The 27,500-nt window shown below is 44.4% G+C and overlaps 2 protein-coding genes across 2 annotated transcripts in view; one reads left to right on the top strand and one right to left on the bottom strand.

The window, feature by feature from the left end:
- Window positions 1–27,500, top strand: part of LOC105909260 (neurobeachin-like) — a 279,483-nt gene that overhangs the window by 182,733 nt on the left and 69,250 nt on the right. Inside the window, 2 exon segments of the mRNA XM_031573056.2 lie at window positions 5,880–6,026; window positions 12,816–12,952. Of these exon segments, the coding sequence (XP_031428916.2) occupies window positions 5,880–6,026; window positions 12,816–12,952 (284 nt within the window).
- mab21l1 (mab-21-like 1) lies at window positions 13,922–17,930 on the bottom strand. The gene has a single exon (XM_031573055.2). It carries the CDS (start codon window positions 15,866–15,868, stop codon window positions 14,789–14,791), a length of 1,080 nt encoding a protein of 359 aa, XP_031428915.1. The 5' UTR covers window positions 15,869–17,930; the 3' UTR covers window positions 13,922–14,788.

Raw genomic sequence — 27,500 nt, 5'->3', positions numbered from 1 at the left:
GCAATTACTGTAAAGTGGGAGAAACAAGTTGAAAGAATCAGAAATCTGGATCGATAGGGGGAGTGTGCATGGCTCCATTTCCATTTCAAGTACTTTTGGAGCTCTCGGACTTTGTTCTCTTCTCCTCTGTTTGTGCGGTTGTGGGGAAGGGCAACCTCCCTGTGCTGTCTATTAGCAATCCTGACAACATAACGAGCACAATCTGTACGTGTGTGTGTGCGTGCGTGTGTGTGTGTGTGTGTGTGTGTGTGTGTGTGTGTGTGTGTGTACGCTCTGTGTGTGTGTGTATGCATGCAGTAACCTCAGCCGTTACTCCCTGGCGCCATTCACAATCCAAGGATATTGTTAGCTGATTGGAATTGGGCAGGCATGAAATGGAAGTCACGTTAATATTGATCCGAGTCTTTAACGGCCTGTTTTACCTCCGGGTGTCCTTGCCACCTCATTCCAGGTGAGCGGCTCCACGCCTGACCTGCTGCACTCCGCGTCCAAGCCTGGACAAAGATCTTTATGGTTCATTATACTGACAAAGAGAGAGAGAGACAGTAAGGAGATTATATATATATATATAATCTGTGCGTGCGTGTGTGTGTGTGATATATATGATATATATATAATCTCCTAACTGTCTCTCTCTCTCTTTTTCTCTACAAAGAGAGAGAGAGAGAGAGATATACAATGAGAAAGAGAGAGAGAGAGAGAGAGAAAGGCAGGTTGAGATGGTAAGAGAGACATGCAGACTAAGAAAGAACTATTAGAGAGAGAAAGAAAGGGCAAAAAGCAGAGAATAAGTAGAAACAGCGTGGAGTTGAGTGGTGTACAGAGTTGGAATGGGGGCGAGTGGGCCCCTGTGTGCCAAACATGTTCTGGTCGGCTGCTGGTTGTAGCGCTGTAAAGTCACAGCGTTAGCAGTAACAGTGGCAGTGATTTTATGGGCTCCTGGGCCGGGGCCCTCGTGTTTAAATTGGATTTGTTCTTTAATAGAGCAAGGTGTCGATCCATTTCAGAACATGGCGATGGGTAAAAAATTGCTTTTAGAGTTATGAAATGATTGGATTCCGAGACGGCCGTGAAGTTTTGCCGTATGCACGCTGGCCCCCTGTTTCAATGTCCCAGTAGCCCATATATAATGGAGTTTTACTACCAGCGCCTATGCGAAGCCTGAACCCTCTCATAATCTGCATGTTTCCCATGGCACTCTGGCACATTCATCGCACAACGGTAATGGGCTGTAGGGCTGCTTTTAGAATATAAAAGAGAACCGTCCCTTTAAATTTGTAGCCGTGTACCTCCTCAGTCCGCATAATTTACACTTGTGAATGTTCGGTCAGGGCTACCTCCTGCTGCGCTAACCCTAGCCTAGCGCTCACATGTAGTCTTTATCGGCCAGGAATGCTGTTCCCACTTAACTGGAGTCTGGGAGTACGGAGAGAGGGGTGGGACGAGGGGGTGGTGGAGGGGTGGAGAGTTGCTCTTGGTTATCTCTGGGAGGTGGAGAAAGGCGCTTTCTCTTGGAATGGGGAGGAAAGGGGGATGGCTCTGCACCTTCTGATCCTTGCCTACCCGCGCAAGTTTAGCCTAACCGGAACATTAGTCCCGGCCGTTATCGTAACAGATCCGAGGGGATGAAAAGGGGGATGGGGGTAGCTGTTTTGTGGGGAGTTGCTGCCTGATATGGAACTGCCGACCCGGCAGGACCCCGTCCATCTGGAACCAGGGCGGTCTGATCCAGGGGATCAAGGGAGACGGCGGGCGGGGGTGGGGGGAGGGCTGCTGTGGAGAACCATCGGCCGTCCCGGGTCTCCCAGACTACTAGATGCGCATTTCCAGAGTCTCTGCCTTTTCTCTCACGCTGCAGATTGAACCTATTACAACAGCAGCTCAAGCGCATGATTGTGATCTCATTGCACAAGGCGGGGCCTGGGCGGTGCCGTGCAGCAGGCACATGAGGGAAGAGCTGACTGCAAAATGGACGCCATCCATGGGTCATGCAGAAGAGGCGCTTCAGAGATGCTCCTGTGCTTTCCCCAAATCACTACAGGAGCCAAGCGAACGATATACCTGGGTGCTTTTCAGCCCGTGACACAAACTCACACCACAACTGTTTTTCATGACTTAAACAAAAAAAAGTGAAAAGTCAGCATATTTTCTCGAGTGTACTATGTTTCTGGAGGGAGTCCAAGTTCATCCATTCCAGAGCCTCGTTTTTAACCCCTCCTTGAGTTTCATGGTAGAGCAGAACATGAATACGGCTCTCACTTGCTGCTTAACACAAACCATCATGTTGTAGACCTCTTTGTGCCCGTTTTTAAGACATAAAAACGGTGGGGGGTGGTGGGGGTGGGGGGACGACTCTCTTTTTTAATACTTACGAGACCAAGAAAAGCTCACGCTCCTTGACTCCAGCATGGTCGTAAAAGTGTCGAGCGTTTGCCCCAGAGCTACCCCACCGACGCGGTGATTATATATAAAACGCAGACCCGTGGCAGTAATCCGGGGCCTGTGGGAGTGGAGGCTCTCTGCTAGCTTTTCAGCGCTTATCTGTACCATATTAGAACTGTAAAACTACCGAAAAGCCACATATTTTTCTGCCCCAGTAGCCCCCCTGTCTGACGGCTGAGCTGCCTCCACCGCAGCCTGACAGCCCCCTGAGAGGCTTTATCCCTCTGCTTTAGGGTGAAAAACGCTCCCATAAAAGATCACGAAAATATCTCAAAAGTGTCACCCGTACTGAAGATATACTCTATAGAGATATGTATTGTGTCTTATTATGTCTAATACTATGTGTAATTTTCCGTCATATGATAGTATATAGTAACTTTACAATATATTGTGAATAAATGGGTGTTATTGTAAATGTAATGTTAAAGAGCAGCTTCATTAGGGCTTGGAACAACCAATCTCATTTGATTTGTGATCTGTCTCAATATACAAATTCGACAAGCTTTTGTCTCTCTCACACATGCATAGAGAGAGAGGGAACAAGAGTTTTATGCGCCAGTGGAGACCAACTTCTACTTGATTGCTATTTCTGTTCCGTAATTAATTACATTATGCGGCAGAAAAGTCCTTGTAATCCAAGTGTGTGGAACTAGGAAGTGTTGACAGACCTCCCTGTACAGCCTCTCATTCCCTCGTGTTCACAGCAAGTCATGCCAAAACTGCTCATTCTGTGTTATTTAAGCCTATTATCGGAATGGGCTTTGGTATAACTAGATACTAATGTTTAAAATCAATCGGGCACAGATGATAGCGTTTTAGTTGTGATGTTTTTAATTGTATAAAAAAGGTAGAAAATGTAACTTGGCCAATTTATAATGTAAATATCCATTATCTAATCTAATCTATACAAATATATATATACAGTATATATATATATTGAAGCAAGTAAGCATGCTTGATATATTGGATGTTACCTTCTGTGTTACACCAGTTTTAATTCATTACCCGAATTTGAAAAATAAAAGAATGGATGTCAGACTGAGCACAACTAATGAAGCCCGTTGACCGAACCGAACGACCAACTCACCTCTTCACCAGGTCTCCCCCCTTAACGTTGACAAATGGCGAGCCGTTTCACACAAGGCTCTCTGATTGGAGAGCATCCCGGAGCGCGGCCGCCCATCAGTCACGAGAGAACGGCCACTCCTGTCAGTGCGTCTCGGGGCCCTCCGCCCACGCGCTGCTCCATCATTTATTGCTCACTCCATTTTCTCTTTTATTTTATTATTTTCTTTTTTTGTGATGTTGTTCTTTCTTTCACTCTTAGCGGTGACTCAATTGATTCATGGATGAATGGCCCTGGGCCTGGCAGGTCGTTTTCTCTCCCTTATTGATGCGGGCCATTTTCCCAGCCTGAAATCAGCCAGGGTTTATTTTGTCTGGTCCCGCCAGGTCTCAGCCGTGGCCATCTACCCGCCGGCGCTGGCCAGATCGGCGAGATTTTAAGTAACGGTGGGATAATGATGTCTTACTGAATTACGGTTTTGAGTTTCGCCCAGTTCCGCTTTGATGTCCGACTGCCTCTTGCCGCGCTCTCCCACTTCGAGGCGCTCATTTCCGAAACGGGTTCAGACTTCTTCCTCGGAGCTGATGAAAGCCCAGGTGATGTGACACAGAGCAGGACACACTCGTATGTACACACAAAGACTCCCACACTCCCACTCACACATACTGGTTTAATCAGTGTGAGTGCATAGTTACACACACATGCCCATGTGTACACACTTACACACATACACACACATACACAGTACACACTCACTCAAACGCAGACTTCCATATATACATACACATTTACGCCCAGATGAAGACACACACATATACGTATATACAAAACAACGATACATACACAGCAACAAAGGCATTCACATACACACTAAGAAAATGTAGCTGAATTGCCGACTGTCATACATGACCCCTCCACACTGCGTGTTCCTCAGGGAACGCTTGCGATGCACATGAAACGCTCTGCAGAGAGAGAACACGTCAAAAGCACGTCAAACTCCGCCGCCTCCGCCGTCCCCCTGATGCGTTTTCTTCCTCCTGTTGTTCCGAGCGTTGGCGTGTTCCGCTTTAGTTCCTCTCAGTGAACGTGACCTTAAAGAGGAACCAATCCAAATGGACATCTCCTTGTTGCGCGAGCGCAATGACGTCTGGCAGCCCTTCCCGGGGATTGTGGGTAATTAAAGCTGATGAATCCTTTGCAGAGAATATTTCTTCTCTCTCTCTCTCTCTCTCTCTCTCTCCCTCTCTCTTTCTCTTTTTCTGTCTCTCTCAGCGGCGACTACACCCTTTCCAGTCATTTTTCATTTGGCTTCAGCAATGGCGAATGATGAGCTTTCGGCAGTCGCTGCAGTCTCCCCTAATTGTACTGTCTGTTCAATCTCATTCTCATCCGTGCACACTGCAAGCAGCTTCCGCTAAGCTTAATAGGCTATGAGCCGAGGACAGATTCACAACCCTTTGTTGTGGGTGCTTCTAAAGAGGGAAAAAGGAGATGATGAAATGTTTCATCAGGGGCCCCTTGTACGATAAACAAAAGGCTAAAAAGATTTTTGTGATGTCTCCGATCAGAAACGAATACTCGGTGCGCTCGTGTGTTTGCTGTTATGACTCCTGACACAAATACTTATGGAGTAAAATGCAGAGTCAGACGCTATGACAATGTGTTGTGGGTTGGTGTCAGACTACATAAAAGGAGGCTCAGATGCCCAATCAGATGCATTGTCTGGCTGTATAGTCCCTGTTTCAGACTTAACACGGTGCTAAACACAGATTAGCATTTGATACTTCTGTCACAAGGCCTTTCCCAGACTGCCTTAAACGTGGTGCACATGCCATGTGAAGTTAAGGCAACCAGTGTCAGTTAATGACAGGCTTTCGAACAGTGTCATGTCACATTGCTATACATGGTTATGGCAGGCTGCACAATCAAACCACTTTGTAAACAATTAAGTTGACAACACTAAGGACATTATACACTGTGAGATATATGACAAAGCCTTTTGCCATGCCCCAGTCTATTATTAGTTGTATAAGCCACAACATAGTTACTTGTAATTTGTCACTTAAACGGCTTTACAGCAACACACTGGTATAATTATAGGTCATACTGTTGACATTTCATTTTTCAGAAAAACAACTTGTCGTCAAAATGGATAACATGATAAACAAGCCTCATCAATCTATGATAGTGTACACTTCAATAATTTATGTTACTCAGGGATGTGTAAAGTATTTAGGGGCTCAACCAGTGTCCCACCAATCTCCATTCAACAGTGTACATTTGAAACCAAACAATCATATCTCACTACGTTCTTCCACTCTAAACACACAATGTGTGACTGTCCTTCATCTGTGCTTGTCTCCCCCTGCAGGTTCGGAGGAGGATGAGGCGGTGAAGTCCAAGAAGGGCTTTCGCAGCCAGGCTGCTGTGAGCCAGAACGCCGAGACTGAGCTCATGCTGGATGGAGACGAAGACAACGTCAGCCTCCTGCAAGAGAAGGAGATCGACAACCTGGCAGGTATGAGAGGAGGAGCGAATAGGAGAGGAAGAGAAGAGTGCGTGGCAGCAAGGGAGAGACAGAGGGATGGGTAAAGTAAAAGGTGTGTGTGTGTGTGGGGGGGGGGGGGAGACATAGGAGTGAGAGAATAGGGGGGTAGTGAGAGAGTGATAGAGGAAAAGAGAAAGTGTATTAGTGAGGGTCTGGAGGAGAGTGGGGGAGTGTAATGGGGATGAATAGAGTAAATGATGAGAGGAAGAGTTAGGAGGGAGAGGAGGATTGAGTGAGTGAGTTAGTGAGTGAGAGTTTGCGAGTGAAAGAGCTACCAAGTGAATGAGTGAGCGAGGCGGGGAAGATGGAGAACAATGACTGAATAAGTGATCAAGAGTTCAACGGAGAGACGGGGAATGGCTGAAATCCTGCATCTGTTTGTTCTCATTTGTCTGGCACAACCCAGTCAGCCAGCACGCACCTCGGCCTCTCATCCGGCGCCTAAGTCAGCCAGCTCCTTATTCAGTGTCTACACTCTGCTCAGGCAATACCAAGCCATGTCTGCATCATGTACCGGAGCTATTGCACAGCTCTTTTTCTTAGCCATTTGTTTTGTTTGTTTATTTGTTTTGTTAGCAACCCCCGATTGCTTGCACGTGACAAAGAATGAGCCAGTACGTTTTGGTATGATTGGCATTGATATACATTTGCATTTTGATCAAATGAAAGTAAACATAAAAACATTCAAACAAATCACCTGAGAGATGGAGATGCCGAGGAACAGTGTAGGTAAGTGCTGTGGGGTCACTTTGGGACGTGTGATAGATGCCCAGAGTGAGACGTCTCAGGGGGCAGGTGGCCAGCCAGGCCAGGGAGCTGTAAATGTGTGTTTGTGCCTGAGGGAGTTTTTGGCAGGCTGCATTGCTCTGGAAAGCATCCTCCCAAGTGTCTCGATGACACTTCCCTTTAAGTCCCTCTGATATTTTATTTGTCTGTCTTCCGTCTGTGTGTGTATTGTCTGTTTTGGATATTTCATGTTTTTTTTTTTTTTTTCTTTTAGCGCGTTTTCGTCCCCAAGTGATTATCTCCAGAGGCAAGTGTAAAACTAACACCGGAAAGATCAATCACAAAATGTTTAAAAAAAGAGAATAAAAAAAATTGCAGCTTCCACAATCAACTCACACAGTAACATGAAAAAAAAAAAAGCTTTTTATCTGAAAACCAGACGCACCCCTCCCTGCCACCTCTTCCGCTTTCAATACATGACATGATTTTAACTCAAACCTAATCTCAATCAGTTTACAGCTTTCCCTGGTACCCTTCCCTGTTTGCTTCAAGGTACCATTTGCCCACAGTATTGGCTGTTTCTCCTATCCTCCTCTAAAATGCCTCACAGAGAAACAGGAAATGGGCTTGGAGTTCGTAAATATGGCAACAAGCGGCTCAATGACATGACGTCTGCACAAGGAGACGATAAATCACCATTAAGTGAGACATTTAATATTTTAGTTTTTTTTTCCCCTCTCCTTTCGTGAGCGTTGGAGTTGTTAGCTGAGCTTTGTCTGGAAAAGGGCAGCCTTCATCATGGGCCAGGCAGCAGCCACTCTTTGGTTATTTTTCCATCTGGTCCTTGAAGTCGGAGGGAGAGTGTGTGTGTGTGAGAGAGGTTCACTGAACATCTGACTAATACCATTATCATAATGACTCCAGCCCCGACTCATGCCGTCGTGCTTCACGAAGAAAGCAGTTGATAACCTCCCCCCCCCCCCCCAACGGTATTAGTGGATCTGATCTGAAACCTTCAAATTCACATAGTCATTAAAAACAAATATTTGCAACGATCTAATACCTATTTTTACCCTTAATACTGGATATTCTGTCTTCATGGCTTTATGTGTCTCGTGCACTGAATGTGTAGCAGGATGAGCTGCCAGTGAGGAGCAAGTTCCAAGCTTCCTCGTGTTTTTATGGCAACACCGCGAGGGTTCCTGTGCCAAAGCATCGAGTCAGGAGAGAGGGCAGCTTTGTCTATAATTGCCTCCGTCTCAGAGGAGAAAGTTAGCCAGAGTTCACGGCTCCTGCAGACGTTCATCAAGATATGCTCGTCTGCATGTGTCCACACAAGCTTACCAATTACAAACAACCACTGTCTGGGAGGAAGGTAACAAAGGAAAAACAGAAGAAAAAAATGAAATAAATGTAAAAAAAAAAAAACAGTAGAAAAGAAAAGAATAGAAAGGAAAAACAATACAGAGTTGATGTTGAAGCAGGGTTTTACTGGAAAACAATTGCAGATCCTGGCAAGAGCCATACATTCCTGAAGCAGTTGTTGTTTTTCCAATCTCAAGGATTATGAGGCAGCAAATGGACTGAAGTGCTATTTGGTTGCCCGAACCCCCTTTGTCACAGTAAGACGTAGCTGACCCAGTATTCCTCTTTTTTCCCCTCCTCCTTCCTCAGGAGTATTTCTGTGTTTTCCTTTCTGGGCCTCTTCCAGTAAACAGCAGAGGGAATAAACTCAATAGCTGTCCTCTGGGAATACTTCTGCATACTTGAGAGCCTGAGAGCATAGTCTACTGTACTGCATCACACACTGTACCCTATAACAACACAAATTCTATACGGTACTAAGTATACTGAGCAGCATTAGCTGGCTGGCATAGGGAGCATAGGAGGTTGTTCCTTTTTGGGGGGTGTTATTTCACTGCAGCAATCTCACAATTAAACACTATTCTTTGTGAACACTCTATATCACAACTGTTTGCCGACCTGTACGGTAAGTATTTTATAGCCTATGTGCACAGTAAGACAACAACCCAAGTCATTATGTGGGTACAAAATAAGCACTGACATGTTTTTTTTTTGTAGCCACAAAAGCATTGTCTGTACAGTATTACCACCCAAATCCGGCTAACACCTAGCACCCAACCACCATAGCTGCCATGTTGTCTGTGTTCCAAAGTGAATGGGCTGCAATTAGTTAGAAGATCAGAAAGGAGATCCCTGTAACAAATGCGGTTTCTTCTTGCCATTTGGGTGGGGCAGTTACTGACTGCTGGGCGGAGGGGGGCGTTAACCATCAGGACCCAGGAAGTGCTGCAGCTACAGGGATGATATGACGATTAGCCTCCTCACTCGCCCCTCTGTTGCAGGCTAGCTGTCGGCTCCTCCTACATGGTTAACACTGTTTGCACGCAGCAAGGCAGTCATGTCTGTCACGCACAGCTTGCCCGGAAAGAACAGAGACGAGAGAGAGACAGAGGGAGAGACAGAGAGCTGAAAGGGTTAATGAGTGAATACATCAAGAGATGTCTCAGATTGTGAGCAGAGCACTCCTGTCTCTGTTAGCTGTCTCTATTGCCTGTGGTGTTTGTACTATGCTTAGGAGGGTTATGTCACATGATTGGACACACACAGAAAGTGTGAGAGAGAGAGAGAGAGTGAGAGAGAGAGAGAGGTAGAGCTTGCACTTTGGTGATGGGCTTGGCAAGAGCTGCCTTGTGAAATACATTTGCACAGTGCCTTGAGGCAGTGCTCATGTGTTATTGGTGCTATACGAATAAAAACAATTGAACTGGATAGAATTCAATGCACCAATCTTATTTGAAGTATAGGGCTAGATCAAATACAGGAGATGGATGATTAATACAATCTGTCCAAAAGACCTTGTCTGCATACATGTGCTAGTCCGACCTGTGCATGGATCAGTAACTGATAGGAGGTTGATATTTACATTGGTTTATGGTTTACTAAAATATGCATATGCATAGGAGAGACCCCAGGTGAACTTTGGACTTATTGATAATGATGTTTAGAGATTTATTATTTTGTTGCCTGGAGAATATTTATTGTTACAACAAGGGATGTTTTTTTGTTAAAAACTATCAAAACCATACTATCGTTAGACAAAACTACAAATCATAGAGAGGTATTATTTTGAGATCTATTTGTAATATTTCTGTCACACAGAAATACATTTTTACAAAATTATCCTTTTTAAATGTGAAATTTAAATGTGTAAATAATGTGCATGAATATTGCTTTGAGAGGACATTGTGAATCTTTTTTAAGGGTGTGTTAAAAGGTGCAGAAAAAATTACACTATAAATAGGAATTTGTGGAAATGCATTCCCAACTGCCAATAAATAAACAAGTAAATAGACTACATACATAGCTCATAATAAATAACTAAATAGCCCATGTGGTGTTTTTAAATCTTTGGTATATTACAACTTATCTTAATTGGCAACATTTATCCATTTTAATTTCCATTCATTTAATTGTAGCCTAGCGTGCAGACCAGCTCACGGTATGTGAAAACAAATGTTGTCTTTTTAATAATGAACGTTCCCGGCATGCTCTTCGCTGCTGTAGCGCAGCACACGCAGTGACATCACCGAGGAAACGGCGCGCAGGGACCCAGCCCCGTTTAGCAGCTGACGTCAGTCTCCAGAGCTGCCCCTGTGTAGCGAGCAGGATTTACCGAATACGACTGGCGGTGGCACCTGTTTCAGTTTAGCAGAATAATCTGCAAAAGCCCCCACAAACGCCCTGAATCCGCTCCTCTCTAGAGGGGCATGTTCAACCGATTTGCGTAACCTTCAAATAGTAAAATATATATGTTTTAATTATTATAATTTGTTTTCCTGCCCAACCTTATGCCTTAATAAGCACGACAATAATAATATAATAATAACAATAATAATAATGACGATAATGATAATAATAGTGTTATCATAATCATAGCAATTTGAACTTCATCAATATGCGTTGATTTAGTGACCTAGTGGATAAATCCATTAGCCTACATATTTCATGATATTCGGATTAAGTAGCCTACCTATAGCCCTAAATACACACCGGTGTAGCAGTCCTGTTTACGAGATTACACTGCCCCATATGTTAAACCCAAAGTATTGTATTATGTCCTATGTAAATATTTTAAAGATACATTCTAATTATGAGGGGATCCCTGAAGGGATTATAGCCTAATCCTCTCTCTCTCTCTCTCTCTCTCTCTCTCTCTCTCTCTCTCTCACACACACACACACACACACACACACACACACTTGCCTTGAGTGGATTAATGCAGTATTGTCTCTTTCTGTTCCAAGTGTCCCTCCAGGCCATAGCACAATCGCTTCTGCTCCCAAGCACCGTGTTATGCTACACGGGAGGGAACTGCAATAATTGACTGTTTAAGAGCATCTTGTAAGAGATATGCCTAAAAGTCGCATTAACCCGCTTTCGAAATCACGGTCGAGGTATAGGATTAGAATACCCATGAAAGACTGCCGTGTAGGACTGCTATTAGGGTTTACAATGATATGAGCATTTCATGCTGGCCGTTTGAAGTAGGCCTACACTTAGCGACGATATAACTGTGCAGATAAATAGCTAAAATATAACATTAGAAATCTCCTTTTTGCATATATGTGGCACGAGATTTTATAAATCGGGTTCATGTAACGTGTTCGTGTTGTTTCTTGAACGATTTTGTTCTCAGGCTATGTACGGGCATTTTGCTGTCCATAATAGTGTCATGCAAAAATACTGATTGGTAGGGCGCGCAATATGCGGTTTCGTATTTAGGCGATTTAAATGCAATGGTCATATTGTAGGGTAGTACATGAGGATTCAGATTAATGTCTCCAAGATAAGATCTGGTCTAATTCAGACAGTGCATTTGGGTGGTGGGAAGAGAGCCGGGGCTTGTGTTTCTACAGGCGGACTGCCTGCGCTGTGAAGGAGCGCCTAGGGAATTGAAACCAAAATCCACTTGTAATCTTGCAACAGTATCGGACATAATTGGCTGAGGAGCCTAGATTAAGATTGATGAGACATTAAAGTGGCTCTTTGGAGTTCAAGGGATCGATAAATATTCCCCAGATCCAGGAGCTCACATTCCGAGCAACGACAGCTCAGGGGGTCCTCTGGCGCTGTGGCGACGTGCAGTGCCGTGTGACCTATCTAAATCAGAAGATGGAGAATCAAGCGACTCTTGAGAGGGAGTGGGGGGCTACAGAGGTAGAATGATGGGCGGAGAGTGTAGACGGCGACATCGCATGTGATCACAATCAGCTGATCGAAGGGTTAAAAGCCGCCCTAAATATTTTAAGAATAAATGCCACAGTTTCTGAGTTGATGTATAGCTTGATGTGGCTTATAAACAATTTATTTGATTGTGTGCCGGAAAGCACTACCTTTAAATTCGCTCTGAAGGAATAGGTCTCCATCCCCTATTATTGGAAAGTATTTATTGTGTTTAAAATGTAGAACTAAATAAAAGGCCTAACCCCAGCTATCTAATAAATAATATAAAAATTCTGTAGTCTCTATATAACAAGTTTTAATGTTTTAAATTGGTCACGTCTCCAGGCCTATTACGAAGCAGTAAAGCAGATACATTTTTACGTGCCCGAAAACATGTGAAAAGTTAATGATTTTATTATAGAATTCCCCACCCCTTTTGCGCCAAAATGGAGGTGCTCTTCCTTGTCTCATCGCGTGGACGATTTTAACAAACATTATTTACCCTACGTCATTAAAATCAATAAATATCAAAATGGTTTTAATCTCCTTTTTGAACGGGCTAATTACTATATGCGAATAGTGATTAGCAGGCCTGTGTGTGTTTTTTTTAAAAATCTGGCTTGGACTAAAATCAACTGATTTGAAATCATCCTATTTTAAATCATCCGTAGATTTTTACCATTTCCTTGCATTATTTGATTTTATATGACCGTATCGAAAACACGTCGCCTGTGTGCTACGCTTCGGCCATGTAGAAGCCTCACTGCCCTGTCTCGTCTCCTGCAGGCCCCGTGGTCCTCAGCACCCCGGCTCAACTCGTTGCCCCGGTGATAGTGGCTCGAGGGACGCTGTCCATCACCACTACAGAGATCTATTTTGAAGTCGACGAGGATGACCCCACCTTCAAACGGATCGACTCAAAAGTAAGTTGTTTGTCCATGTTTGCCGGCATGTACTGCGGACATTACCACTTATGCCTAAGGCCTAACCACAGGTCTTGTATGGTGTCATTTATTGAATAAATTCTAAATAAGTATGTAAGATCAGGCTGCGAGAAGCCACAGTATTAGTTCACAAAATGCCCGAATCATTATCAAGGGTTTTACACTGTCGTATTATATTATAACTAAAGCACGTTGCTGAAAACTCGAAACATTCTACTGTTACTGCAGGTCCACCTGACACATTCGTTCAATCACTCTACAGGCTAGGCCTACTTTAGGAAGTACTCTGCTTCAATGGCAACAACGTGGCATGGCCTCTTTGCCATTGTTAGCACATTACAGGCCTGTGGCCCACAACATCCCCTCTGTCCTCAGAAGTTATACAAATGTAAGATTATGTAGCCTTCAGTTTAAAAAAAAAAAAAAAAAAAAGAATAAAACAAAAAATCGGACAAAAGAAATTCGAAGCACTTCAAAAAATTTACAAACGAGGTATTACGCTGTTATACAATATATTGTTATAAATAGCCTAATGTTTCATCGTATACGGCTATTTATAAAACTGGGCCTAGTTATGAATAGAAGTATGTTTGGCCTCTCTTGTGTTTACTCCGTATTATTCAGTTTGACACAATCCCACGGCTAGGCTAATGTTCTGTAAAATAAATGCTGCTCTGGCCCTAAACACAAATGGTGCTGATTTAAGTCATCTTAATAGCGTGTAGTGTGCATTAAGTTCACAGTTCAAGGTTTTATTGGTAGTTCCACTACTGGTGATGGGGACCGACTGTGTGATTCAAAACACCTGTGCGCTAATTCTGAATTATTTTTTAAATCTGCTCTCACTATTGACAGCTTGGTGAATTGCTCATCAGCATAGGCCTACTACACGAAGGCCAGTCTGTAAACATAAATATAACATTTCACGAACCATAATTGGGACACAAATATGACTCAGTTTTTATTAACTCTTTAAATAAATTCAGAGACAGAGATAAAAAATCAAATCACAAAAAAATTATATTCCAGTGTATTTTAAGTGCATTTTCTCAGGTATCTTTTATATATATTTCCTTATTTTCAGCTTTTACCATGTAGACAGGGTATAAACAAAATGATCAGATATAGATTAAATAATGATTCAAGTATATTTATGGAATGTTTCAAAATTTAACAAATAGGCCTACGTACCATCAAAATGTAAACTTTAAAAAAAAAATTAGAAACGTTCCACTGACATTGATAAACTAGCACTGATGCATTCTATATTGTTTTCTTGTCAGGGGGGGTAAATCAGGCGTTATCCTTAAACAGGTGGAACTGAACTCTATTTTTACGTGTCACAGAACAACATTCACAATTTTCAGACCACTGGAATCACAATCTATGAATGTATGTTGCCTATTTACAATATAAAAATGTACAGTTAAGGTTTTGTCAAGGCTCATCACGGGCTTTATTTAAAGCATTTAAGCAGAAACCGAATTATAGGACACGGGTAGAAGAAATAACACTGACATATTAACCTCCAAATTTGATTGTTGATGGATTTTTGTGTCCAAATGATGACATCACAAAATATAAGGTCGTGACAGTAATTTCTTGGCATGAAAACTATTTTAGACGGTGTATCTAAAATAATTGTTATCCATGAAGTAGGCAAATAGATGCACATGTAAGACGGTGGATAAGACTGAACAGCAATGGCCATTCTGTTCGTGTAGTCCTTGATAAACTTCGTCTAGGCCTCTGGACTAGCGGATAGTCCACATATAGTGCACATTTTTGTACAAACATGTTGTTGTGATTTTTACCTCAGAGTTTCTCCAAGCTTTTAGGGTTGGTTAGAATTTCTCTTGCCAGTCGCCAAGTCTGTTTGGCCGCGTTTTCCAGGGAGGAATGTGGTTTTCCTTGGAAAAGGTCTAAGTTAGGTAGGAAATAATGGGGACATCTCCTGCACTGCAAACACGAAATAAGTTGCAATAAAATCCCGTTCAGTCGATCTCCGAGACAGTTTTCGTCCCAGTCCGATTCCCTGGGATGCTTTTCACACTCGTAGGAGACCAAAGATTTCATGTGGTAGTTGTTGAGGGGCGTCCCTGGGAGTTCAAGGTGACGGTCACGCAGTGTTTTCAGAACCGACAGACATTTCTTCCTGCACCCTCCCAAAAGGAGGCGGTTTTCGGCCTCTGCAAATTGCAAGACCCAGGCGTCGCTCTCAGCCGAGCTCTGCTTACCGTTTAACGAGTAGCATTCCTTAGATAGGAGGTTGAAACCTTCGGCTTTTACCTCTGCGACCCGGTTGGGACCCGGCCAAGGGATGTGGGGCATAGGCCAGTGAGCCGCGCTCCGTGGCCATATCCCCGTGCATTTGAAAGCCGGGGTAATCTGGACCACGTATCTGTCTCTGATGCGTAACCTCACCTCACTCGTGTCTGCAACCATTTTGACCACATCTCTGTAACTGCACTTATCGACAGCCTGGGCTACGAGCGTTTGAAACCGGGAGCGGATCTTGCGTGCCGAGAGGTAGCCGGACGCGGTGATGAACTCGACCCACAGAGACATGCTCCTCTTTCGGCCGTCACTGAGCTTGAGCACGGCGCAGCCCGGAAGGGAACCGTCGTCCACGAAGTTGAACACCCCCATCTGATTTAGATAGAGGACCACTTCGAACTCTGTTGGAGCTATCACCTCCAGACCCTCGAAACGTCCATCCATTTCACTAAGGGAGCTGATGAACCTCGGCTCCTGAACCTCCACCTCCTTCAGGACATCCGACACCACCTTGCACACCTCTCGGATGGTTTTGGAGATGGCTGCTTTGCGGGACTGGCATTTCTCGTTGTAATATTTGTTGAGATGGTATACCAGTTTAGCTTGGGCAGCTATCATATTTGGGCAGAGATCCGGATTATATACCGGAGTCTCGCAGTAACCCGAGGGATCCAACGCGGCTGTTTGTACGGGAGCCAATTTAAGAGAATAAGGAAACTATTAAGATAAAAAAATCTGTATATTTATTTTAAAAACAGACAATCTTGTTATTTGTGCTCGGGGCACATGCGCAATGAGGTCACCGAATTAAATCATCAGCCTTCCGAATGCCAGTGCCCCAAAAGAAAGTCCTTAAATTCGTTGCTTTTTTCAGCGAGTTGCAATCAAAAGTCCATCACACCAGCGAGGTCTGTAGTCGGACAGTTGCACGCCCTTTCTCTCAGTAGTCAAAACAGCTTGTTCCGTTGTCTGTGTTTTCTGTAATCACCGCTCCCAGATTTCCATGAGGATAAAAAAGTGCACGGTGTCTTTTTGGAGTGTGTTGGCGGTAGCGTCTTCCAGTGTGGCTGTGTTTTAGAGCACCGGACGCACTCCTGTGAAAATTTAAAGGGAGGGATCCAGGCGCAGCCGTCCAATCAACGCTCGATGCGTCATCGCTTTTACTTGCTCGACGACAAATTAATCCTGGGATTTTATACACAACTAAATCTAAAGGTATATCGGTAGCGACTAGCGAGTGGACGGGAAATACACCGACACTGAGGAGACATAAGAAAAACAGCGTCTGAACTCTCGCAGTCTTTTGGTTTGGCACATTTTCGGATTATTCCCCCACGTTTAATAACTCGTATTCCTCGTCATATTTTATCTGAAGGTAATCGGTAGGTTTAAGAATATATTTTAGGCTAAATAAGAAATGCACATTATTAACTCAGTTGACGTAGACTACTTTTAGAGAACAGTCTTTTCAGATAGGACGACAGCGAAATGTCTTATTTATATTTTTTCTTAAAATAAACCAAAACATTAGCAGCATTATGACGGTTTTTGTTATAACTGGAGTCCGTGCTGTCTAACACTGCATTAAAGAGTCGTGCTTTCAGTTAGGTTAACCCTGTCTTTTAGGAATGTCCCTATATAGGCCTATTTGTTAGTTTAGTTAAGATGCATCCTTAAATGTTTTTATTTAGATCTTTATTAGTACTGGAATTACTGGCTACACCTTATAGAACTGTTAAAACGAGTGACTTATTCTGTTTGTTTTAATAATTTAGGATTATGGCAAATTGTGTTCTTGAATAATTATTCAGTGCCATCATCATTTTATCCTGATAGAATATAGTGTACAAGGACAACTTTGGTTATCGAAATAATCTTATGAAGTCAATCATTAGGTTTCAAATATCGATTGGTTTTCGTTTCCATTCATTAAACGAAAAGAATGAATGAAAGTAAGGACTTTGCTACTCTGGCTTCCTGTTTTTACCGACGGTGTTGTTCATTCAAATAATGACATATCATTTTAAATGTGCTTTGTAATCACCGTATTTGCCTTGTATGCATATCAACGCATATAATATTGAACAATGTTTTACTTGTTGAATAAACTTACTACGGACTTTCTTAATTCTCACAGTCATCCATGTGTGTTTGAGAATACAGAATATCACTGGCTTAAACCTGCTTAAACGTGACACTCCGGTCTGTCGTTGATTTTAGAAATCCCGCTATTTTTCCTTTACTTCATTTTATTTTATTTTATTTCCCTTTCTACTCTAAATATATATAAAAAAAATAGTCACAATAATTTTGCGCAACGGAGACAAATCATGCCACTGACAACGACGGAAAGCCATATTTCCACAGGCATACAATGTGTTTCCAAAAGGCTAAAGTTAGTCATTAAAACCCGACAGTTTTACACCCATACTCTGAGCTTTATTTGCTACCTACCCAGGACATGAGAGGGCCACATGTTTGTTATCTGTATACTGTTACCCTGCCATGCACAACCACAGCTAAACATTTCAGCATTTACGTTTTTCATTGACATGATTTAAATAAAATATATGTGCAATGCAATTTTTATTTGTACAAGATTATTCTGTTAATGTTGACTTGGGAAATGGATGTTACCTTTGGGAGAAGCAGCTATCTGTGGTTAAATTCACACATAATTATTAAATGCATGGATGGTGGAGAGGGGCCTGTGGGTGTGTGTGTCTGTGTGAGTGTGTGTGAGTGTGAGTGTGTGTGTGTGTGTGTGTGTGTGTGTGTGTGTGTGTGTGTGTGTGTGTGTGTGTGTGTGGGATGTTTGGGGGGGGGGGGGGGGGTCATGGTGATAGTGGTGCACGCATCCGTTGTGTTGACATGGATACAAAGGAAGCCATGGATGTGACAATAGAACTGAAGACAACAGATCAGTGTTAAGTGGCTGAAGAGAGACTCTGGATGCACTGTGGTGCCCTCCCTACTGCTGCTGCTGCTGCTGCTGCTGCTGCTGCTGCATGCCACCGCCACTGACACCGCTCTCTAGCACAGGGCTCGACTACGTCTCCGGAGAACAGACACACAGATTCGACTTTCAAGCAGCCTTTCGAAAAGACATAGATTAACATTGCCGTATTGCTCGATATTGTTATCTACATACCAAGTTACATTTAATTATTTGAGATTTCTTTAAAATGCCACGGCTTTTACGCACATTTATTCCTTAATTTTATTTTTCTAGTGGGTGATGAATGAGGATGGTCATGTGGCTCGGCAGTGACTTCCGTCACCTTTACTCTCCTCAACCACAGTTTTTCCAAGTCATATAACATTGATCCCATACACAGCATGGACTCACGGGCTGCTAATATGAGACTGAAAAGAACAGCAAGTTTTTTTCATGAAATTGTGAAAGGGTTTCAAATAGTGAATTGGTTCCCGTTTTAGTATAGTTATCACTGATGTTTGACTTAAGCTTGATTTCACCTTTGCATTCATGAGCAAAAGAAACAAATGTGGGATATGGCTGTTTTACAGCAGGCAAAAACATTTTGGAAGATATTATCACAATACTTTTTTTTCTTCTTCACAGTCACGCTATGTTTTATAAAAACACGGCAGCAAGGGAGTATGTTTGGAAGGCTCACTGGACTGGTTTTATTCAGAAAGACGAAAGCAAAGCCATGCGTACCTGCATTCTCTCTCTCCCCCTCTCTCTCTCTTGCTTTCTCTCTCTTTCTCTCTCTCCTGCTCAGCAGGTACTTGTCTTTATTGGAAGCAGACCCTGCTCTGGCTCTTCGGTGTCCCACTCTGATAAATCCTAAGCTTTTTGCACCTCGGCCAGTGCCAGGGCCGGTAGTGTGTGTGTGTGTGTGTGTGTGTGTGTGTGTGTGTGTGTGTGTGTATGTGCCCAGGCCTCAGAGCTGCCCTGGGAGTCAGAGGCAGGAGTGTGGATTATCAGTCCCTAATCTAGAGCATCTGCACAGGGCCGGGGCTTTTTTTAGGGGGCTTAGTTAACCTGCTCCTGAGCCGGGGGAAACTATGTGCCAAACACCGGAGAGCTGAATGATAGGGCTGAGGAGATACTCACACTCTCATAAATATAAAGAAGTTGATATTACTGTACCAAGAGACAGGAACTGCACACATAGCTTTTCTCTTTAGTGTAATAGTAGTGATCAGTGGCAGCATCCAGTCTACAACAGTTATTAGTAGTAAGGACAGTATTTTGGGCAAGCACATTTTTTAATAATTATATAAAACACATGAATAAACTTAGCACATGCATGTATTATCCGTATAAATATCCAATTGAGTATATGAATGTATTATGTAGATTAATCCAAACGCTGCAATATTTAGAATAGTTTCATGCGTCAGGGTAACACAGAAGTGCTCGCACAAACATAAAAATGAACGGGCACCGCGGTAAACACAACTGCACAACCAGGCTGACCCCTACACGTATTTGCATGCGCACATTCGTCTTTCATTGGCGGTACTTACACACACACACACACACACACACACACACACACACACACACACACACACACACACACACACACACACACACACACACACACACACACACACACACACACACACACACACACACACACACACACACACACACACACACACACACACAGATGCATGTGCTGGCATTTATAGCCGCACATATGACCAGACACACACATACAGGAGCTTTCCTTGTTGGGATGCGCTGGACTTCCACAGGCTATACGGTGATGGATAGCAGCATGACCAGCTCACACTGTAGTTCCCCCCTCACCCCCCCCCCCCCCCCCCCCCCACCCATAGCAGATAGCAGCAGCGCGCCCACATGTGTCCATACAATGGACTCTCCCCTTCACGTCCGCGTCATCACATGACCCAGACAAACGTTGCCGGCTCGTTTGAAGGCCTCTTTTGTCTCCAAAACTTTCTTTCCATCCCCAAACCCATTCTCACTCTCTCTCTCTCTCTTCTCTGTCTCACTGTCTCACTCTCTCTCTTTTTCTCTCTCTCTGTCTATCTTTCTTGTTCTTCATTACTAATTCTTTCATTTTCCCCCTCCTCCTCTTCCCTTCTTGTTTTCGGAAGACGGATTCTCCTGTCAAAACGGTCTGGCGTGCTGTTAATAGCCCGTGTCACGCTGCTGAAATTGGCACATGACACCATAGTTTGTCACACACACACAGAGGACCCTCAGAGCGCCTTTGATGAAATGGACACTGTGCGGAGTGTCATTTGATGATGCTGTCACAGGGGCTGCCGACAGTGCTGATAGCAGGATAATGGATTTGTGCAAAAAAATCCATTTAAGAGCGGTCTGGTTTGATTGTGAGTTACCTTGTGAAAGATGATGAGATCACCTTTGGTAGTTCCAAAAGGACATGGAAGATAAAGCAAACTGGTGATTAATAAGTACATTACAACGCGCGTGTCTTCCTTCTCCTCAAATATTTATGATATATATTTGTTAGAACGACGCTGCAGACTGTGTTGAGTTGATCACTGTGCATGTCATTGCAGGCCTTTCATCTTGGCGTCTCGCTTTTTTTATTTTCTTTTTAAATAACAGGCATGATTTGCTAAGTTTGCAAGTCTTTTTTGGAAAATGCAGTCTCTCGCAGATGGAGACTCCACCACAAGCACACACACACACACATATGTGCTCCCACACACACACACACACACATACAGACATTACACATGTGTGTATGCTCCCAACACACACACACACACACACACACACACACACACACACACACACACACACACACACACACACAGACTCATGAACTCTAAATGGCACGGCTCAGTATTGGTTACCCAACAAAGACACATGTCTTTTTGAGCACTGACAGAATCTGGGCTTTGGGATTTTATCACTGCAACATCAAGAAGAGAGACTCATAGAAACGGTTTCCCTAATCTGTTAATTTAAACAATATGGCTGTTCTTCTGAATCCCGGAAAACGTTGCAGGGTCTTGAGATAGTAATCTAAAAAAAGATTATTTTTAGTGTAGCTTGCCTGTGCCATCCATCAGTGAAGTCAACTCCACAAACCTCAACAGGGATTTATTTTTAATCCATCAGTGGATTTGCCCCCAAAAAATTATGGGACTAATTATTTAATTATTTAACATACTTCAAAGTACACATAAATGCATGATGAAATCGCAACACAATTGTCTTGTGGGCTGATAATAGATAGTCCACACCCTGCCTAGTTCACTAATTGCAGTTAATATTACTTTTTCTCATCCTGTCAGCTTTAATAATCTTCTTATTCCCTGACAAATAAGGTCATATCTGTTCCGTTCCATTATCGGCCTTTTCAGTTAAGCCAATGTGAAGCCCGAGCATAGTTATCGGCGCAAAGCACAGATTATCAGGAAGACGGATAGAAAGGCACAGTCAAATTTAAATCAGACTAAGGGCACTGCTATTACAATAGCGATTAGCGTTAGCTTCTGAGCTGGGGGGAAAATGATACCATTGCAGTGGGATCATGACTCCCAGCGGCGCAGACATATATTCTTTTATGGCAGATTCTAATGAAATCAGTGTTGTCCGTCACGTCTTTGAGATGTTTGCGTCGGTATAAGTATTGTTATTCCAGGCAATATGGCCTCACCGTGGGATACCCGGTTAATATTCTCCACCTCCTGCCTCTTTGGGGGCCCCCCACCACTCTTTATTTATTTTTTTGGACGGCATCCCTCTATTTGTTGTCGTTCACCAGCCTGTGTTAGGGCCCTCCTCCTCCCAGGAGTGCGGGCCACAGCCCGGGGCACTCGGCGAGAGCTTGTGGAGATCTGCTAGGCGGACAAAAGCCATATGTGCTAAAAAACCAAAACCATAAAAAGAAAAGGACCTGCAATATATGACCATTTAAGAAAGAGCTACCATGGCAAGAGAAAGAGAGAGAGAGAGAGAGAGAGAGAGAGAGGGAGGGAGGGAGGAAATATCCTAAATGAATTACTCCTACTAGCATCCTTGTACTCTTGCCCCCCCTCCCTCATATAGGATGCTTGTCAGCCTTGCTGATAGATGACATGCATGCATTTGCATAGATTTAACATTAATATCATTTGCGTTTATTTGCCCCTACTGGTTTACATAATAATGCAGAAAATTAGCAGTACGCCTCCTAATTTTTAAAGCCTCTAAATCACACATCACAGGCAATGGCTTTCCCCCACCTTTTCCCATTTAGTAAGCTATTGAGTTGCTACACAAAAGTTGTGAACATCTCCTTTCTCCTCTCTCTTTATACAAGCATGTTAAATACTGTAATATTGGCCAGTGTGACAGGGCCAAGGAAATTGTTTGTCAGAGACGGTAGCGAGAGGCTTTGTTACCTATTTATTGTTTTTCTTCCTCCTCTTTGGCTTCCACTGTCATGAAGCGGTGCTAACGGTACTGTGTTTTATTCCATTTGAATTAGTCTGTTTTGTCAAGCTTAGCATTTTTTAAAAGAGGACATTCTCTCTCTCTCGCTCTCTCTCTCTCTATCTCTTTCTCGTCCCTAACAATTTACTCTCTCGCCTTCCTCCTGGCGGGGCGTACAGGATGCGCCTCCCGCGTCGTCCGCAACCTGGAAGCGCGCGAGGAGATGCCTGTGCGCTCGACACACAGCGATTAATCTTCATGTCAGCCAGACCTGGGCCCCTGTCGAAAGGTTGAGGCTGTAATCATTTGCCCACTGACCCAGCCGCACGCGGCCTCCGAGAATCTTAACAGCCACTAGGGTGCCAGAGAAAGAGAGAGAGAGAGAGAGAGAGAGATGGAGAGAGAGAGAGAGATGGGGAGAAAGAGGAGAAGACATTATGAATTTCAAATTAATTACATGACCCCCTGTCTGGGAACGCAAGCGGGTTTGCACGAGGCAGCCACAGAGACAGCAAACAAAAGAAAAGGGAAAGGGAGGAGAGAAAGAGAGAGAGAGTGAAAAAAAAAGAAAGCGAGAGAGAGACTTTATCTTCAGGTTGGGGGCTGCGGTAATGAAATGCTAGTGGCTAGGCTCATGATGAAATTAGGCCATGTAGCCCAAATAAGGGATGAAGGCTTCATAATTGCCAGTCCTTGAGATCTGAGGTGCCGGGTGCCAACTGTCAGAGGCAAGCTAATGATGACAAATGTCTCTCTATGCAGATTGCAGAGGGGAGGGGAGAGAGGGAGGGAGGTGGAGAGAAAGAACGAGAGGGAGGGAGGGTGGTGAAAGAGAGAGAGAGAGCGAGAGAGAGAGAGAGAGGAAAAAGGAATGAGAGAGGGTAATGGACGATGGGGCCAAAGAAAGAGAGCACTTTTGCTCTCATCACTTCTATGCTAGAAGTAAAGCTTCCTCTTCTGAAGGTTGCGATGTTGTGTCAGAGTGTGTTTGTGTTTGACCGTATTTCCCAGTGTGTTTGAATGCCACTAACCACTCCACTTGGTTGTGGCGAGCGATGGTGGGACAGAACACTCTAAAACAGTTCCCAAGGTTTTCTCTGTGAGTTAAATGGATGTGAACCAGGAGTCGTAGATCAGTTGATGTTGAACACCGCACTTACAGGATTCAGAGGACTCTAGCTCGAAATGTGTTTGGTAACATTTGCAGTGTAGTAATAGAAATTCATGCTTTATGTAATCGCTGAGTCGCAACTGTAAATATTTGATAGCTTTGTCAGTTTAATAAAACAGAACTATTTTTATTCTGACCAGATTAGCCCCACAATCTGAATTCTATTTTCGCAAATCAATCATTTTAGTATATAGACCTACACATACACGCACATGCAAATAAATAAACAAATATAACAAAAGAATAATTTAAATTATTTTTAAATTGTGGAACCAGCAATCTGCTGTCTCTCTCTGCTTTCTTTTCTTCCTAATGAGCGAATAGACTCCATTCTACTCTTCTCTTTCAGACTGCACCTTATTAAAACACACCACCACTCGCTGTATTGACATCCATTACCCCCCCCCCCACACACACACACACCAGGCCAAAAGGCAGCAAACCCATAAATAAGTCACTTATTGTGACGTGGGACCTCTGTGCTAATAAAAAAGAGCAAGAAGTGTGCGTGTGTGTGTGTGTGACTAGATTTCCCCAATTTGTTTCCGTGAATGGCTCCTTGAAAAGACTCCCACTTTTACCCCTACAAAAGGAGCCCCCCTGTCCTTTGTGTGTGTGTGTGTGTGTGTGTGTCATTTGCCTCTGCCCCATCTGTGTCATCTGGTGGTCTGTTGCTGAGCGATGGGGGTGTGGGCGGGCCCAGGGATCCCCTGGTGCCGGCAGCAGTTGTTTTATGGACTGGCGGGAGTTCATAAGCCCGGTGTGGCCATTGTTTGGCGCAGGCTGATGACACGTGTGAATTGACTCGGGCATATTGACGGATCATTTCCATTAATGAAACAGGGGGTGGGGGGGGTGGGGGGGGAGAGTGGCCTGTGCTCATGACTGCAGCGCTCTCTCTCTTCTCTCACTCTCTCTATCGCTCTCTCTCTCTCTCTCTCTCTCTCTCTCTCTTTCTCTCTCGCTCCTCATCTCCTCATCTGTGCTGAAAACACTGACTGACAACTTGTGAATGGAGAGGGGAGGGGGGCGTGGAGAAGGAAGGAATCACTCATCTCATGTGCTTGCGATAGGCTCTTGTGTGTGTCTGTGTGTGTGTGTGTGTGTGTGTGAGAGCATGTGTGTTTGCGTGTAATCTCGTTTTGAGCCACTTTAATTATACACACAGATTGACTGATACCTCTGTTGTATAATTGTGTGATCAGCTCAATTGCCAAGTGACAATCACGCTCCCGTCTCCCCACCCCCTTCTGCATCCACTTATGGGGGGGGAAAAAATAATGGAATAAGAATAGAAGGAAAACAGAGGGAAGGGAAAGCAAACACACTACAATCCCGGAATGCAGAACAAAGTCAGCCAGCTAACAGCAGTCCTCTTTGAGGTTTGTATCATTTTTCATAGAGGCAGTATTTCCCCGTCATTAAGAAGAAAAACCCTCTCCTTTCATTTGGCTGGGGTGAGCTCCTGATGGCCAACCCAGCATCAGGCTGTGCTGATAAACCATGGCGGGCATCCAGTTGGCGCTGAACTGTCACTCCCGCCGCGCCCACACACCCTCTGCCCACGCCGTGCCCCACTCCCCAGATCCGAACCCTCACTGCCCACCCCACATGGAGGACATATTCATGCTCCACTTACTCACGTCCCTCTTAACAGCTGTTCTGGGAACAGCTAGGATCTCCTTGCTTCCTTACAGAGATGCTGTTAAATGTTATGAGGGAGAACAGAAAAACTGACCTCAGGTATGTAGTTTAAGGACTAAAGGGTTAGACCACCATTTTATGATTTGGGCTGCAGTTGCAATGTGTGGTTGTGCATGTGTGTATGTGTTTCTACATTTGTGTGTATGTGTGTTTGTGCATTTGTGTGTATGTGTGTGTTTGTGCATTTGGGTGTATGCGTGAGAAATAGAGAGAGAGGGAAGGAGAGACAGAGAGAATGAGAAACACAGAGTGAATCTGTATTTATGTCTGTGTGTGTGTATGTGTGTGTGTGTGAGTGTGTGTGTGTGTGTGTGTGTTTATAAGATAGTAAGGGAAAGAAAGAGAAGGCAGAAGAAAGAGAGGTGGGAGACAGGCCGAGTTGGCAGGCAAGAGTGTGTGTGTCGTGTGTGATTAGTCATGGTCGTGGTCCTGGCGTGGCTGAGCGTCTGCCCATTAGGGGCGCAGACGAACAATGGAGTCCGTAGGCAGGAGCGGTGTGTCTAATGTGACCCCTCTCCCCACCAACACTGCAGACAGGAAGGGCATATGGGACCAGTGGCCAATTGCTTATGTTACATGGTTATTAGCATAAAGGTGAACAGTAAGTAAGCAGAAATCCACCTAAACCCCCCTGTGCGTGTGTTGTGTGTGTGTGTGTGTGTGTGTGTGTGTGTCTGTGTGTCTGTGTGTGTGTGGGGGGGGGGGGGGGGGCTGGGAGGGGGGGGGTAATAATCACCTGCTGTAATGATAGTGTCATGACTGTGCCACCTCAGCTAAACCACTAAATCACTGTCCATCACTGGGACATGTGTCTCTGCAGGGGTGAATCTGTGTGTGTGTGTGTGTGTGTGTGTGTGTGTGTGTGTGTGTGTGTGTGTGTGTGTGTGTGTGTGTGTGTGTGTGTGTGTGTGTGTGTGTGTGTGTGTGTGTGTGTGTGTGTAATATATATATATATCTAGGGTAGGGAACTTTTTTCTCTCTTGCATTTGGCACTTCCTTCATATATATTTCTATGTTTTCCAGCCAGTAGTAGAAATAGCTTGGCAGCTGCACAGTGAGGCCAGTGCAGTGCCCACCCCTACTCATTTGTCCATGTTATAAAACGAGCTGAGGTAAGGCAGGCAGGAGCCCGGTGATCAGTGAAAGCCATGTAAGTTTGAACATTACCAAAGACCTCAGTGCACATTTGCTCCTTAATCTGTCACCAAATGAACAAAACTGTGGAAACAGTCAAATTCATAAGGACGGACCAGACCCTTTCTGAACACGGCGCTTTCTAGTATTTTTTCCAGTGGACCAATCAAAAGTCAAAGCTCTCTCTCCGGGTTGGCGGTGCGGCTGGGCTGGGCTCGGCTGGCCCTGACCTGTCATTGGTGGGACTCATTAAGGAGAGCTTGTTCCCGGCTCCCTGCCGATAGGAAAAAAAAAATATGCAGCGGATGTGCCGCGGTGCCCATGAAAAAGTCATGACGGGTAGCGCAGGATGAGCAGAGGATGGAGGGAGGGAGGGGTGGGGAGTGGAGGTGAGATGGGGTGGTGAAGGTTGGTTGAGAGGAGGGTGGGGGGGGTGGGGAGTGGAGGTGAGATGGGGTGGTGAAGGTTGGTTGAGAGGAGGGCGGGGGGGGGGGGGGCAGGGAGGCAGCTGACAGGGGAAAGGCTTCTGCCTCGGGGCTCTCTGGGATGTGCCGAAACTGCCCCCAGGCTAAAGGCAGCCATGCCGGTGCTGATGGCCGGCGCTGGGCCACAGAATAAAACATGGAACTGAGATGAACTGAGATGAGATAAGATGGGATGGGACTGGATGGGGGAGGGAGGGATGGAGGGAGGAGAAGGGATGCACTTAGAAGCTGCTCCTCCTGCAGGCTTGTGGAGATGCCTTATACAGGGCTGAATGTGTAGGAGGACGCTAGGAGTCTAAACCTGAGCTGATGTTGGGAGGCAGGCGTGAAATATAGGAGTTACTGAACAAGTGGGCTAGT

This window comes from Clupea harengus, chromosome 9 (genome assembly GCF_900700415.2).
Source record: "Clupea harengus chromosome 9, Ch_v2.0.2, whole genome shotgun sequence".
Classification (NCBI taxonomy): domain Eukaryota; kingdom Metazoa; phylum Chordata; class Actinopteri; order Clupeiformes; family Clupeidae; genus Clupea; species Clupea harengus.
This window is presented reverse-complemented; position numbering and strand designations above follow the sequence as displayed.

Coding starts and splice junctions, on each gene's coding strand:
- mab21l1 (XM_031573055.2), bottom strand. CDS start 15,868: ATGATAGCTGCCCAAGCTAAACTGGTATACCATCTCAACAAATATTAC.